Source organism: Hippopotamus amphibius, chromosome 8, assembly GCF_030028045.1.
Source record: "Hippopotamus amphibius kiboko isolate mHipAmp2 chromosome 8, mHipAmp2.hap2, whole genome shotgun sequence".
Classification (NCBI taxonomy): Eukaryota; Metazoa; Chordata; class Mammalia; order Artiodactyla; family Hippopotamidae; genus Hippopotamus; species Hippopotamus amphibius.
Genome location: NC_080193.1, coordinates 36,941,335 through 36,956,226, shown reverse-complemented (window position 1 = coordinate 36,956,226; position 14,892 = coordinate 36,941,335). Strand labels below are relative to the sequence as shown.

At 43.5% G+C, this 14,892-nt stretch overlaps 1 protein-coding gene across 1 annotated transcript; it reads left to right on the top strand.

The window, feature by feature from the left end:
* Positions 1 to 550: 550 nt before the first annotated feature.
* NIFK (nucleolar protein interacting with the FHA domain of MKI67) lies at positions 551 to 13,234 on the top strand. The gene is made up of 7 exons (XM_057746314.1): positions 551 to 710; positions 1,911 to 2,048; positions 5,610 to 5,718; positions 7,868 to 8,079; positions 10,305 to 10,367; positions 10,491 to 10,559; positions 10,940 to 13,234. Exons 1-7 carry the CDS (start codon positions 606 to 608, stop codon positions 11,126 to 11,128), a joined length of 885 nt encoding a protein of 294 aa, XP_057602297.1. The 5' UTR covers positions 551 to 605; the 3' UTR covers positions 11,129 to 13,234.
* Positions 13,235 to 14,892: the final 1,658 nt, after the last annotated feature.

Sequence of the window (14,892 nt, the reverse complement as noted above, 5' to 3'; positions counted from 1 at the left end):
TAGTAACTAAGAGAGAAGTCAGGGATCCATCCCTGGGAAAGAGAGAATGGTGTACACACACACACACCATCTCCCCAAGGGAGGGGCCTTAGGGAACCATAGAACTTGGTCTGTATCCTCTTTGTCAGTCCGCCTTTTGGGAACAGAGACCAGTATCCGACTCATACATCAAATATCTAATTTTGACAAGAGCCAAGAGGCCTGCCCTGCAACAGTGCAAGGAGGAAAAACCATCTCCTACAACAGAGACAACAAAAGATGAGGCTCTTACTAAAGATCAGCTTAGAAAGGCCCTACCAAGGGGAGCGCCTGGAAACAGAGCTGACCTCAGCAGGTGATGGAACCATTGGCAAGCAGGCTGCCTAACTCCTGAGCAACCTCTAAAGCGCAGCAACCGCATGCCCCTTATGCCACCTGCCAGTCAAGAAGCCCCTTCCGCCCTCTCGCTATGTTGCGCGGAGCTGTAAGCCCCGCCCCCGCGCCGTGCCCCAGGCCCCGCCCCGCGCCCCACCGCGGGCCCAATCCTCACTTCCGCTTTGGGGAAGCCGGCTACTCCGCACTTCCGGGAGCGCCGCGTGGGTCTTTTCCGTCTGTGAGCTGGCGGCATGGCGGCCCTCACTGCCCCGGCCAAGCCGCTCCTGTCCCTGAACCCGCAGGAGGATACCAAGTTTAAGAAGGAGGTGGCGCAGGTACGCCGGCGCGCAACCAAGGTAAGCGGCCGGCGCGGCCCGGGCCGCGAGGGGAGGTGGCGGACTGGGTCTGGGGGTCCCACTGGCGCGCCTCGGCCTCCCCACGCCTGTGCTGAGTCCGGGGTCATCCAGGCCGGGCCCGACCTCACGAGCTTGCGGGCCGAGGTGTCCCCGGGAGGACCGAGAAATGCCAGGGCTGGGCCGCGCGGGCCTTCGAGTCCTCACGGAGGTAAGGGGTGGGTATCCGGGGGATGCACGAGGAGAGGAGAGGAGAGCCAGCTGTTGGGTCGGCCCTCGTCCCGCGGATCAACCCCGGCGCCGTCCTGCCTCCGTTTTGCCCTCGAACTGGGGAGGTTCGTTTGCCCAGTTAGTGGCTTTGGAATTCTTAAAAGACAGTATTTGCCAAGCTCCGTTTGCTGACTGGGGGCCCTGACTTTAAGTTCTATTCGCCCAGGGGTTTAGCATAAAATGCACGTGTGGAAAACTTAAAAGTCCTTATTGTGGAAGGCGGGGGTCCGTACGATGGCTGAGATACTGAACAGTTACTGGGCATCGTGAAGGTTAACTGACGTCTTAAAATTGCTCCTTCACGTGGGTGCGAGTAAACGATGATTTGCAAACAAAATTTAAGGGCACATTTACGTGGCGTTCTTAGGCCAGAAGATTTTAAATAATGAGTTCAAAGATTTACTTTATTGATTTCAGCTTGTACTTACTGAGCATTTACTTCGTGCTGGGAGAGGGAGGCTGAGAAGACGGCCTGACGATTGTCCTCGTGGGGAGATACACATTAAAAAGCCAATTATTTTTTTAATTTTATTGAGGTATAGTTGATTTGCAATGTTGTGTTAATTTCTGCTGTACAGGAGAGTTACTCAGTTATACATGTATATTCTTTTTCATATTGTTTTCCGTTATGGTTTATCACGGGATATTGAATATAGTTCCCTGTGCTCTACAGTAGGACCCTGTTGTTTATCCATCTTCTAATCCCAACCCCCCAGGCCTTCCCTCCCCCACCCTCCTCCCTTTTGGCAGCCACAAGTCTGTTCTCTATGTCTAAACAGCTAATTCTTTAGTTTCTCTTGTGGTAAGTGGAAATACAGGGTAAGATCTTGATCTCTTGTTTTAGACCGAGAGCAAGGAGTTTCACAAGTTTTGTTGCAATGTGATTTTTTTTATTTAAAAAAAAAAAATTGCCTGGTCTTTATATGTCTTTAGCAACAGGAGAAACGAAAACTTACTCCCGGAGTAATCTATGTGGGCCACTTACCTCCATCACTTTATGAAACCCAGATCCGAGCATATTTCTCCCAGTTTGGCACTGTTACGAGATTCAGGCTGTCCAGGAGTAAAAAGGTAAGATTTTTGTATTGAATTAGATTGTTTTATTTTCCAAAAGTATATCATCCTTGAGAGCTTATGGAGTATGTTCGCATGTTACCGATTATCACACTTCACTCCAGGAAGGGGTTGGGTAAGGTCCTGAAACAGCCATGAGAGCAAAATCAGTATTCCTGTAAAATGTTTGTTTTACTATTTTTAAAAAAAAAAGGTAATTGCCTCAAATCCTCAAATTAAATTAACAGTCCTGATAAATGAGTCCTGTTCATCCTGTGACTGCTAAGCTAGGGGCACATGAACTGCAGTTTGAGGAGCAGGTTCATACGTCGTCTTGTGTCAGCCTCTGGTGTGTGGCATCCCTGTGACAGCAAAGGTTTGTGTGGTGGGTAGTTGAGTAAGGACACTGGAGCCAGGCTATCTAGGTGTTGAGGCCTGTCCCTACGCGTTATTGGTTGTGTGACTGGACAAATTCTATAACCTCTCCGTGCTTCTGTTTTCTGATTTGTAAGATATGAACAAAATAGCACTGAGCTCCTAGGAGTATCTAATTGAAGATTAAATGAGATAATAAGTGCAAGGTTCTTAGAACAACGCCTAATACACAAAGTACTGTATAAATGTTTTTTGGTTTTTTTTTTTTTAATGTATTTATTTATTTAGACTGCTTTGGGTCTTTGTTGCTGTGTGCAGGCTTTCTCTAGTTGTAGCAAGCCGGGGCTACTCTTCATTGCATTGCGCAGACTTTTCATTGTGGTGACTTCTCTTGTTGCAGAGCACAGGGTCTAGGCGAGAGGGCTTCAGTAGTTGTGGCCCATGGGCTTAGTTGCTCCATGGCATGTGGGATCTTCCTGGAGCAGGGCTCGAACCTGTGTCCCCTGCATTGGCAGGCGGATTCCTAACCACTGTGCAACCAGGGAAGTCCCACTGTATAAATGTTATTGTTGTATCATAGGGTTTATGTGGTTTGTTTCAGTAATGGAGGAGTGGCTTCCTTTATTTTCTTCCCACACACATAGTACACTTTTATTGGTTGTAACCATAGAGCTCTTGTTATTGGAATCTCTTTTCTTGATACAGTTTTTCCACATTTTCCCACTTGAGTTACAGCAGATCAAAGATAACTGTTTGTTGTCACTGCTCTGTTCCTTTGCTTGAATATACTGCAATTTATTTATCCACCCTCCTGTTGAACGTTAGGTTTTTTCCAACCTTGTAGATGAAGCTGCTAGGAACATTCTTTGCGCAAGTGTAGGCAACTTTCTCCAGAATAGTATTTTTCAGACCTTGAATCCACAATAAGAAATCCACAAGCCAGCACACATGTACATGTACATAAACATAACTGAAATAAAAGTCCTAGGAGATGATACTTAGCCTTTCTATTCAGTTTCTTTTTTTCTCTTTTTATAGATTTATTTATTTATTGTCTGCGTTGGGTCTTCATTGCTGCGCAGGCTCTCTAGATGAGGCAGACGGGGGCTAGTCTTCCATTGTGGTGCACAGGCTTCTCATTGCGGTGGCTTCTCTTGTTGTGGAGCACGGACTTAAGTAGTTGTGGCATACAGGCTCAGTAGTTGTGGCACGTGGGCTTAGTTGCTCTGCGGCATGTGGGATCTTCCCAGACCAGGGCTCAAACCTGTGTCCCCTGCATTGGCAGGTGGATTCTAAACCACTGCACCACCAGGGAAGCCCTCTATTCAGTTTCTTAAGAATACTTTTCTGACCTATTAAGTTGATTTTTTTGCCCTCTAAAAGGTCAGACTCTGAGTTTGGAAAATAGGGCTTTACAGCGTGTCCTAGGATGGCTGAGTGTAGGATGGTCACAGCTTCTATGTCTGCCTCCTTAGTGGGACTGAGTATCATTATGTGTTTATTGGCCATTGGAGTTGCCTATTCATATTTTTGCCCTTATTGTTGTCTTTTTCAAAAACTCTTCTTTTCTGCCCTTCTGGGATGTTACCTTGTAAATGTTTTTCCATAGTGCTGTGTAGTCGTTGTTCCTCAGCTTCGTATTCTGAAAATGTTCACGTCTACAGGGAAGTGGAAAGAATGGTGTAATGAACATCCCTCCTCTGGATTCACCTGGTATTAGTATTCTGACACATTGGCTTTATCTCTTCCCATATCTGTAAAAACGTGCACACCTTTTTGTTTTGTTGAACATTTGGCAGTTGTAATACTTTAATACTAAATGCATAATCATAAATTTAAGAATAAGGACATTCTGCTACATGATCCCAGTATGAAAATCTACCTTACAGCCCATCTTCACCTACCCCCATGGTCCCTGCCCATTCTGGGATGCAGTTAGGGTTCATGCATTGCACTTGGTCGTTTAACTCTTTATCCTGCCTAAAACAGTCTCTTTGCCCCCTGTTTAGCTTGTTTGGTGTTTTTTGACCTTGGCTTTTTTGAAGAGTTCAGGCCGGTTGTCTTAGAATGCCCGCTCCTTGCTGAGACGTATGGTAGTAAAGCTGCCGCCTCCCCACCCACCCCAGTTTTGACTATTTGCTTGATATTTCCAACATTCTGGGATTACTAAGTCAAGGTGCTGCTGGTTTTTAAGTTTTTGGTTTTTTGGATACTTAACAGTGTGGTAAATGGAGCAACTTTTATCTTTCTGGTGGGGGGGGAGACACCTTTGCAAATTTATATCCTGTATCTAGGTAAATAAGGAGAAAGCAGAGAGTTTTTCTTGTATCTATTATTCAGTTCCTTCAGCTCAAAATAATCCTGTGCCAAAGGAGCAGATGTGGGGCAGGCATACCCTGCACCGTGCAGTGATGTGTACTAAGTACTTGACAGACATCACGAGCTGCACTTATGGGTCATTTCATATTTTCCTAGCAACCCTATGAGAGTCGTTATTTTATCCCCATTTTATAGAAGGGAAAAACTGAGGCTTAAACATTCCTTACGTGAGTGTCAGAGCCAGGGTCTAAAGCTGGGCGTTTGGACCCTAGAACTCTTGTTACCAAGCTCGGTAAGAAAATCCACTGTGTGTTGTGGTGCGGAGGCCAGGAACCCAGCATGTGCGTGTCAGAGAATGTCCTTTGTCTCCCCAGCTGTGGAGATGACCAGTCACTAGTAAACATGACAGTGAATCAGTATTTTTTTGATTGGCTGGAGACACTGAGGAGTTCATTTCTTTTCAGTTCTTCCATATGAAGTGGGAATTATATTACCTGAATTCTTTGTGAAGCTTTATTCATCTCCTGGGTAGTATTAACATGTGGGGAACGTGGCCCCCCACGAGATCACAGTGAGTGAAGCGCTGTGGGCCTGCGAAGGCCTGTATGCTGGGGTGTTGCTGAACAGGTTCCAGCTATGATAATGGATTTATCACGTAATGAGAATCCCCAGAATACCTCAAAATCAGTGGCAAGTTTAGACTATTTTGGATCTTTTCTTTCTGTACAACAGTTCCCACACTGATTCAGAGTTGGAGTTAAAGGTGCCTTAGCATTATTCAGTAAAGGGGCTCATGTGCATTATTTAAATTGATGACGGTTTAGGAGTTTGATGGCACATTAGAATGTAATTGTTCTGCTTTTTGTGGCGGATTTTCCACTTCAGACTGGAAATAGCAAAGGCTATGGCTTTGTGGAGTTTGAATCTGAAGATGTTGCCAAAATAGCTGCTGAAACAATGAACAACTACCTTTTTGGTGAAAGACTCCTGAAGTGTAAGTGCTCGTGTCTTACCAGTGGGGTCGCGGGGGTGCCTCCTGCTGACAGTGGCTGTGGTGGGAGGGACAGTTTGCTTAGCTGCTTGGACATACCCCCTCATCCCTGGGGTGATGTGTTAAGCAGTGGTGCAGGGATTTAAATGCATTTTCCAGACAGCGTCTAATTGGAAGTTTTTAATCTTCCAGAGTGAGAGCTGTTTTCCACTGAGATGCATTTGGGACAGGTTCCTTGAGGTGTAGATAGGAAGAGCTTCCTAATGGGATGTGGAAGGGTTCCCTGAGAAAGAGTCATTTCAGTTGAAACGTGAAGATTAAGTAACAGTAAACCAGGTGAAGGGGTGGGAGTGAGGATTTGCTGAGGGGGCAGCAGATGCAAAACCACAGTGACTGACGGTATTTGCCCATGAGGAGAATAGCAGGAAATGAAGGAGGAGAGGTAGAGGAAGGGAGGTCAGGTTACCATAGGCCTTGCAAGTCTGGGAGTTGAGAAAGTACCCCGAGGACAGTGGGGAACCCCTGATGGGTTCTAGACAGGATGACCCTCAGAGTGGGGAGTCACATTTCATTTGGTTTGTGTGGCATTGGCTGCAGCTCCTCCACGAGAGAAGAGAGAAGCCATCGGGAGTGGAGGGATGACAGCCACCCACCGCCTAGCCTTCCCAGAGCAGTCCCTTCTGGGGCCGGCGCCCTCCGGGGGGGCGGAGCCGAGCTTCTGGCTGCCCTGTACTCAGGCTGGAGGGGGACCATCTCAGCGCCCGAGTAGCACCTCTCTGAGAGAGTGTCCCAGTAGACCCTTGAGGTCCTGGGTCCATTCACACATTAAAAACGAGGCTCTTGGGCTTCCTAGGTGGCGCAGTGGTTAAGAATCCGCCTGCCAATGCAGGGGACACAGGTTCAGTCCCTGCTCCAGGAAGATCCCACATGCCACGGAGCAACTAAGCCCGTGTGCCAAAAAAAAAAAAAAAAAAAAAGCAAGGCTCTTGCCAGGATGAAATAGGCTGAGTGGGTAACCACACGTGTAAGGTCAGTGCTGTGCTGTATCTGACATTTGAAAATTGACACAGAGGGTTCTGAACTCAGATATGAGTGAGATTAGCCACGTCATCACTTTTGTTGTGTTTCTTTTTTTTAGTTTTTTAAAAAATTTTTTATTATTTAAACATTTTTTAAATTTTTTATTTTTTTAATCTTTTGGCTGCACTGCATGATATGTGGGATTTTAGTTCTCTAACCAAGGATCGAACCCGCGTTCCCTGCAGTGGAAGCACAGAATCTTAACCACTGGATGACCACAGAAGCCCGAACCTTCTTTTTTTTCCTTTAATGGAAGTCGTTTATCTTGGAGGTGATCCCAGGAAAATGCTTGTAAGGAGTGGAGGCATGAGAGGGAGGAAGGAGGTCAGTAAGGCAGTAGAGGGTGTGTTAGCAAGCAGCTTACCCCGAGGCAGCTGGGCTCCGTCCTGCCGCTAACACCGGGAGACGGAATTATTCCACCTGACGGGTGAGGGAACTGGGGCATTTGTGTACCAGCTCCCCATCCATCGTCGGTGGAGGGTGGGTTCCAGGGATTTGGCTTGCCTCATACATGGGCCCAGTGTGTGTCCATGAGCAGCGAGATGCCCTAGTCCTGAGTGGGTGCCCAGAGGAGATGAGCAGGACAGTAAGAGCTGCTGCTGCTGGGTCGCACAGTCTAGAAGTAGGGATCGTTTTAGCTTCCAGAACCCTGAGACGTGATACCAGCCACGCTCTCCTCTCTGCTACTCTTCTCATTCACTCACGTATCTCTAGTCCTGGAATGGCTCTTGGCACACAGCGAGTGTTTGATAAGTAATTGTGGGCTGGGACTTCCTTGGCAGTCCAGTGGTGAAGACTCTGTGGTTCCACCTGCAGGGGGCACAGCTTTGATCGCTGGTCGGGGAACTAAGATCCCACAAGCCACATAATCCAAAAAAAAAAAAAATTGTGGTCTTTGTGACTAGGGTACCTGCTTTATTCTTTCAGGCTTCTCTATGTGAATGAGGGACATGTTTTGATTATGCCGTGAGGACTGACTATGCGGGAAATTCTAAAGTTTACGTTAAAATCCTTTCCCTCCCTCCCACCTGGTTGGAAACCTTTTTTTTTTTTTTTTTTTTTTTTTGAATAGGTCATGTTATACCACCTGAAAAAGTACATGAAGAACTTTTTAGAGAGTGGCACATGCCCTTTAAAAGGCCGTCATATCCAGCAGTGAAACGGTACAATCAGAATCGGACGCTGCTTCAAAAGCTACGGATGGAGGAGCGATTTAAAAAGAAGGAAAAATCTCTCAGGAAGAGGTTGGCTAAGAAGGGAATTGATTATAATTTCCCTTCATTAGTAAGTATTCCTTTGTATGAAGTATCTAACCCAGTACTTATCCCATACTAGGTTTTCACTAAATTTTTGAAACACTGCATTGTAGGTTTTGTCTTTGTAAGTTTGTCGTAGCAATCATATTATCTCTGTTATACAGAAGAGGAAACTTCTGAGAGGGATTAGCTGATTTGTGACATCTTACCTGATGTAGCAATTTTAGATTATTGAAGTAAACCCTGTTTGACCCAAAACCATAATGCTTGCAGATTACTAGAAAGGTGTCATTGCCAGAATTAAATGTTTGGTTTATTATATGTTATCAGTAAATAGGAAGACTGTAAACTGACTGTCCTTTTTATGCCCTGCTAGTTAAAATTTGGCTTCATGGTCTTTTAAGGTGGGAATATTCCTAAAGTGTATGTCAGAATTAACCAGTTAGCATCATTTCTGGAGTAAATGAGTAGGAGTTGAAAAACAGGAAGGCTGCTTACATGCATGCGTTAACAGATTTTTATCCAGTTCTTATTTTCTTGCTTGTCGAATAAGGAGACCTTGCTGAATCTTTCCTCCCTCTTTCATAGTAAGGAGAGCTCTACATCTGTAATTAGAAAACAAGAATGCAGGTGATTAGGGTGTGGGTAGCATAGGTGAAGATAGGTGAAGGTCTTATTTCTTTTCCTGACTACATCTTGAGATTGTTTTGGGTCTTCCATAGACCCTGTCAGCTTATTTCCAAAAAGCTAATTAGTTGGGTTGGTAAGAGATGGTATCTATTCCCAAGTTTATTATGCCTTTTAACTTTATCCAGAAACTAGAAGACTGAGTTGCTATCCTTGGGCCCAGTTCCTGGGTGGTTTTGTTTGTTTGTTGTTGTTGCTTTTTTTTTTTCCTTTGGAGTATAGTTGATTTACATTAGTTTCACATATAAAACAGTTAATATTTTTATCAGTTATAGTCCACTTAAAGTTATTATTAAACACTGGCTGTATTTTCCTGTGCTGTGTAATGTATCCTTGTGGCTTATTTTATACATAGTAGTTTGTACTTCCTAATCCCCTGCCTCTATTTTGCCCCTCCCACCTTCCCTCTCCCCACCGGTAACCACAGGTTTATTCTCTATATCTGTGAGTCTGTTTTTTCATTTGTTTTATTTTTTGGATTCCACATACAAGTGAAAACATACAATATTTGTCTTTTTCTGTCTTATTTCACTTAGCACAATGCCCTCCATTCCATCTGTGTTGCTGCAAATGGCAAAATTTTCTTTCCTTTTTATGGCTGAGTATTATACCGGGGTGTGTGTGTGTGTGCCCCCCACATCTTTACACATTCATCTGTCAATGAATGCTTAGGTTGCTTCCATATTTTGGCTGTTACAAATAGTGCTGCAATGAACATTAGGATGCAAGTATCTTTTCAAATTAGTGTTTTCATTTTCTTTGAATGTATGCCTAGGAGTAGGATTTTTGGATCATATGGTAGTTCTAATTTTAGTTTTTTAAGGAGCCTCCATACTGTTCTCCATAGTGGATGCACCAATATACATTCCCACCAGCAGTGTAGTTCCCTTTCCTCCACATCCTCACCAGCATTTGTTATCCATGGTCTTTTTTTTTTTTCTGCACCACACGGCATCCTGGACTACCAGGGAAGTCCCCATTTGTGGTCCTTTTGATGATGGCCATTCTGACCCATGTGAGGTGATACCTCACTGTGCCTGCTGGTTAATTCTTTGCCCAAATCCCAAACACAGCCTTTAATGATACGTGTTAAAGCAGCATTATGTCACAGTCCTTGGGTCCTGGTACTCTTGCGATCCCTTCAGGAGCTGGGACAGTGAAGCATGCAAGCACTGCTTTTCCTGTGGCCCATTTGTTACTTGGTGGGAAGCAGGCCTGCTGCATCCACAGTCATGGACTTAACCAGAGTAGACCTCCTCCAGGGCCTGCCTTTTCACCTTCGTCCTAGCTCCGCCTTCCTGACACAAGATTCTGTGGCGAGCTCTGGGTTCTAGGCCTTCACTTCCACCTCTGCAGCTTCTGCCCGCTCCTCAATTAGGCCCCTTTTGTAGTTTTGCCCTTTACTTAAGATCATTTACTGTATGTGTGGATTTTGCTTTTTAAATTGAAATGCTGTCATGTAGAGAGAATTTACTCGTAATATGTATGAGGATCTAATGGTAAGTTTTAAAATGTACACATGTGACACTGATAGTTTATAACTTCTTTATGTTTACTTACATTCAGGTCTTACATAAAAATGAGGAAAACACTTCAAACACTGGTCCTCAAAATTCCAGAAAGCACCAGGTAAAACTTTCATTTTTCGTATTACCTACCAGATATTAGGGAAAGGTAAATGGGGAAATACATTTGAGACTACTGTAGCTTATCAACATGCAGATTGATGAAGTCTCTTAAAATTTATTGAAGGCTTTACGTAAGAAGAAGAAAGCGGCTTCAGTCACTCCTAACACTCCTGAGAAGACTGTGGATAGCCAGGTAAGACTGTGTTCAGAATTCTGGGAATCAGGTGTTACAGTTTAAAAGATGAAAAGCAGTTGCTGCTCCTGTCACTTTGTTAAAATTTCATTTAATCTTTGTGACTTTTTGGTAAATCCTTACTGATGGTTTAGCAAACATAGTAGAATTTTCTACCTAATGCCCTATAATGAACCATATCGTATCCATTAATTGTGAGTTTTCACAGTAAGTGTGATAAGCACCTAAGCTCTTGATTACGTGCAGCTGTATCACCAGAAGATGGAAGCTGGCCTCAAATAACATGTGTAACTTGTGAAAACAGAGGGGAGGTGATGGGGGGGCCATTTCTAACACCTTCCCACATTTATGTATTATAACCTTTAACTTGTTGAATCCAGGGCCCCACACCAGTTTGTACACCAACATTTTTGGAGAAACGAAAATCTGAAGTGGCTAAAATGAATGATGATGATAAAGATAATGAGATAGTTTTCAAACAGCCCATATCTGATGTAGAAGGAGAAACACAAGAGCCTCAAATGCCTACAAGTTCAAGGAAAAAAAGACGAAGAAAAAGCAACCACTGATTCTGAATGTATTGTGCATAGTTCTTCTGAAAAAGGTGATTTTATTATAGAGGCTGATTCTTTGTATTTAACTAGATACAGTGGAATGCAACCAGTAACTTGATGGTGGAAGGGAAAAGCTGTCAATTCAAGTCAGTAGGGAAAGCAGTCAGTGATTTTGGCTTCCCCGCCCTCGCTGAAGTGCAGGGGGCACCCCAGCTTACTGCAGCCAGGCTCTCGATGCCTGTGTCCTGTCTCTGCTGCTCTCTGCAGCTTTCATAGCTGCCTTTAGTTACTCTGCCTTGAGTACTAAACTGTAGCCTTTGTTGTTGCCATCAAATAAAATCTTGCTTGACCACGTACATGGTTCTCTGTTAGACCAAGTACATTTAACTCATCAGATGGCTGGAACTGGAGGTTAAATCGTATGGAGAGTGAGAAGGCCATCTCAGTATTAATAGGGATTCATTTATGTATATATGATCATATTTACGAATGTTAAATTAGTTTGGGGTGGGCTAGCATGGATTAATTAATAACTACATCTTGTATAAGGATCATCAATCTGAAATTAGATTTCAAGATTCAAGCAGTGACCACCAAATAAACTTTTTCTTTATTTTTTGGTATGCAAGGGGAACTTGAGTGTCTTGAAGTACAATTGTTGGTTTTTGCCTTTATAACTGTCTTTAAGTTTCTGACGCCCTTGAAACGTGCTTTTGTATCAGCTAATTCAGGTTCATTAAAAACATTCATTGCCACCAAACATTTTTTGTTAAATACTTACTATGATAAGATACTGAGCTGGGTGAATTGGTTTTACGTATATACAAAGAGCATGTTTTACCTCTGGAATAGTCCCTGACGCATAGAATATGTTCACTGTGTATTCACTGAATTGCATGAGTAACAGAACTGCGTCCCTTTTTGAACCATCTGAACTTGTGGATCTGGAAGTCCATCTGGTTTCCCCATCTGGGAAAGCACCAGATAAGCTGATTGGTGCAGCCTGTCAGGTTTTGGATATTTCTCTGTTCCCGACCACCCCACTGCAACATGGTACCATTCATCATCACCTCATGTGTACTGTGCCCCGGATTCAGCTAAAGAATATTTTCCTGGGGACTAGATTAGGATCTTCAGAAGAAGTAGCGTGGGTTTGATTTTCACATTTTGTAGGGAGAAAATCAGGAATCCAGTGGAAGCCCCCGGACCCATAAAATACGAAGCTTTGCAGTACGTGGTGTAAATAAGGTGGAAAGAGTGTACAATTCAAAACTGTACTGTCAGTATGACCACAACTGTGTAAAATTACATTCTTTTTTAAGTGGGACGTTAAACATCAGAATTCTAATTTGGAAACAAGTGTGTGTTGCTTCTATATATAATCATTACACAAAGCTGTAATGGAAAAGGGCATTATTCCACAGACAAGGGTCAGTTGAAGCCAGACTTTTCACATGCTGCATATTTGCCCTGAGACAGGGCAGCAAGTGAATAAACACTTAACACGGTGTGAAAAGAGGTTTTCTCTTGGTAGCATTATTTGGAATACAGTACAGCCATATCCAAGGCAACTGATTGCTGTGACTGGAAATTGTCACCCTGGCTGACCGATCACATGCTAGTATGAACCCCAGTCTCACTGCGATACAGCAAAGGCTATTCAAAGACAGACACAAGGCAGGCGAGGTAGGGCAGCTGTCCCCGCACAGTGGCTGTGATGCCAATGGCTGCTTTCCTTAGCCCACAACTGTGATACATGTGTGTAAATACTTCTGCACTTTCTGTAGGCAGAAATAATGATGTGGCCAAAACCTCTAACTATGTTGTGGGTCATCCTGTGGACCACAAGGCAATCAACTGTCCTGTGGTCCAAGTCCTGCTTCAGGGTTTTGTTTTACGTTCTTTATGGTTGAAAAAAATCAAGAGGTATATTTCAGGGAGTTCCCTGGTGGCCTAGTGGTTAGGATCGCAGGCTTTCACTGCTGTGACCCAGGTTCAATCCCTGGTCAGGGAACTGAGATACCACAAGGCATGTGGTACAACCAAAAAATAAATAAATTTCATGGCACGTGAAAATTCTATGAAATGTAAATTTCAGTGTTCATGAATAAAGATTTATTGGACCACAGACACGTTTATGTACTTATTGCCTGTGTATGGCTGTGTTTGTGCTACAAGAGTTTCCCTGTGGTAGAGACTGTTAAGGGGTCCCTCAGGCTTAGTACTCCTGCTGGCTGCACTATAGAAATTGCAGTGCTGTGGTTTTAGCTCCACACACTTTGCCATGTGTATCGTGCTATCATGAATTTTGTGTATTTTTAACCAGTGCATACCCATCATGTCCAAACAAGAAAAGAAGGTAGGCTTCAAATATTTTACTTGAGCTCATGGTAGAGTGTGCGTTGTTTTTATTTATTGTGTCTATTTGTTTAGCACACCTCCAGCTTTGCTAAAAAAATACAATATATGTTGACACTACCCAACTAAGTAACCCATCGCAATATTCCCAGCTCACAGGAAAGCAGCAGCAATAATGATTAGAATTTTTAAGTGGAATATCTCAGCACACGATTTCTTGATCTGGAAAAAAATGAGACTAAGACTGTAAAGTTTCCAAGTGGTTTATTTGATAGCCAAGCAAGGAAAGCTATTAACCAATGACAAGGTGATTGTGTCAGATTGCAGCAGCTGAAGAAATGGGTCCAGATAAAATGAACTTTTAAAGACTCAGCCTTCTAGCAAGAACAGTTGCTTAAAAAAAAGAAGCAACTGAAGAGTCCATTTAAAAACAAGGCAAATGATTTTGAATGTTTCTCCTTGGCTCTTAATGAGTTAAAAGGTGTTCCCAATACTGCTCAGTTGATATTCAACTAAATATTATTCGAAAAGTCAGTGCCGACTTTGACCTTCAAGCATGACCAACTCAACGTGGTTTGCCCAGAACCTTTCTGGATTTAACCTGGACGTCCCACATTGCAGAACTCCTCTCAGCCCCAGGCTCACATAGAGGGTTTATTCTCCTAGAAATGACTGAAGGATTAGCCTATGGATAGTCTGTGTGGAACAACTATAAGCAAAAATATTTTCAAAGTTGAGAAAAAATTCAGTACAACCTGAAGTAGAATCTTCCATGATGTGCCATAGCCAGCCAATGGTGGTAAAGATGTGTGAAACAGAAAAAGGCTTAGTTTGACAAACATAGTTTGTGAAAACAAGGTGTTTAAAGCCTGTTGTATTGTATTATTCACTAGCAAGTACTTAGAAAATATGTATGTGAACCTAAGATGCTAATTTTACTGTATGTTAATTTTTTTTTTTAATTTTTTATTGGCTGTGTTGGGCCTTTGTTGCTGTGCACGGGCTTTCTCTAGTTCTGGCGAGCGGAGGCTACTCTTAGTTGCAGTTCACAGGCTTCTCACTGCAGTGGCTTCTCTTGTGGAGCATGGGCTCTAGGCACATGGGCTTCAGTAGTTGCAGCACTCAGGCTCAGTAGTTGTGGCGCATGGGCTTAGTTGCTCTGCTGTATGTGGGATCTTCCCAGACTGGTGATCAAACCCATGTCCCCTGCATTGGTAGGCGGATTCCTAACCACTGAGCCACCAGGGAAGTCCTACATGTTAATTTTTAAAACTATATAAATTTCTAAAAGAAAAATACTTGTACACCTGTCGTTTTGCTGAACCAATAGTGTCACTGGTGTACTTCATTTGTTGTGGACTTAGCCATCATTCAGTTTCGTGAGTTTTTCAACAGAAATAGAGGCTAAAATCCTGACTTGC

Coding starts and splice junctions, on each gene's coding strand:
- NIFK (XM_057746314.1), top strand. CDS start 606: ATGGCGGCCCTCACTGCCCCGGCCAAGCCGCTCCTGTCCCTGAACCCG. Junction 5,719..7,867: donor TGGTGAAAGACTCCTGAAGT/GTAAGTGCTCGT, acceptor TTTTTTGAATAG/GTCATGTTATACCACCTGAA. Junction 8,080..10,304: donor ATTATAATTTCCCTTCATTA/GTAAGTATTCCT, acceptor ACTTACATTCAG/GTCTTACATAAAAATGAGGA.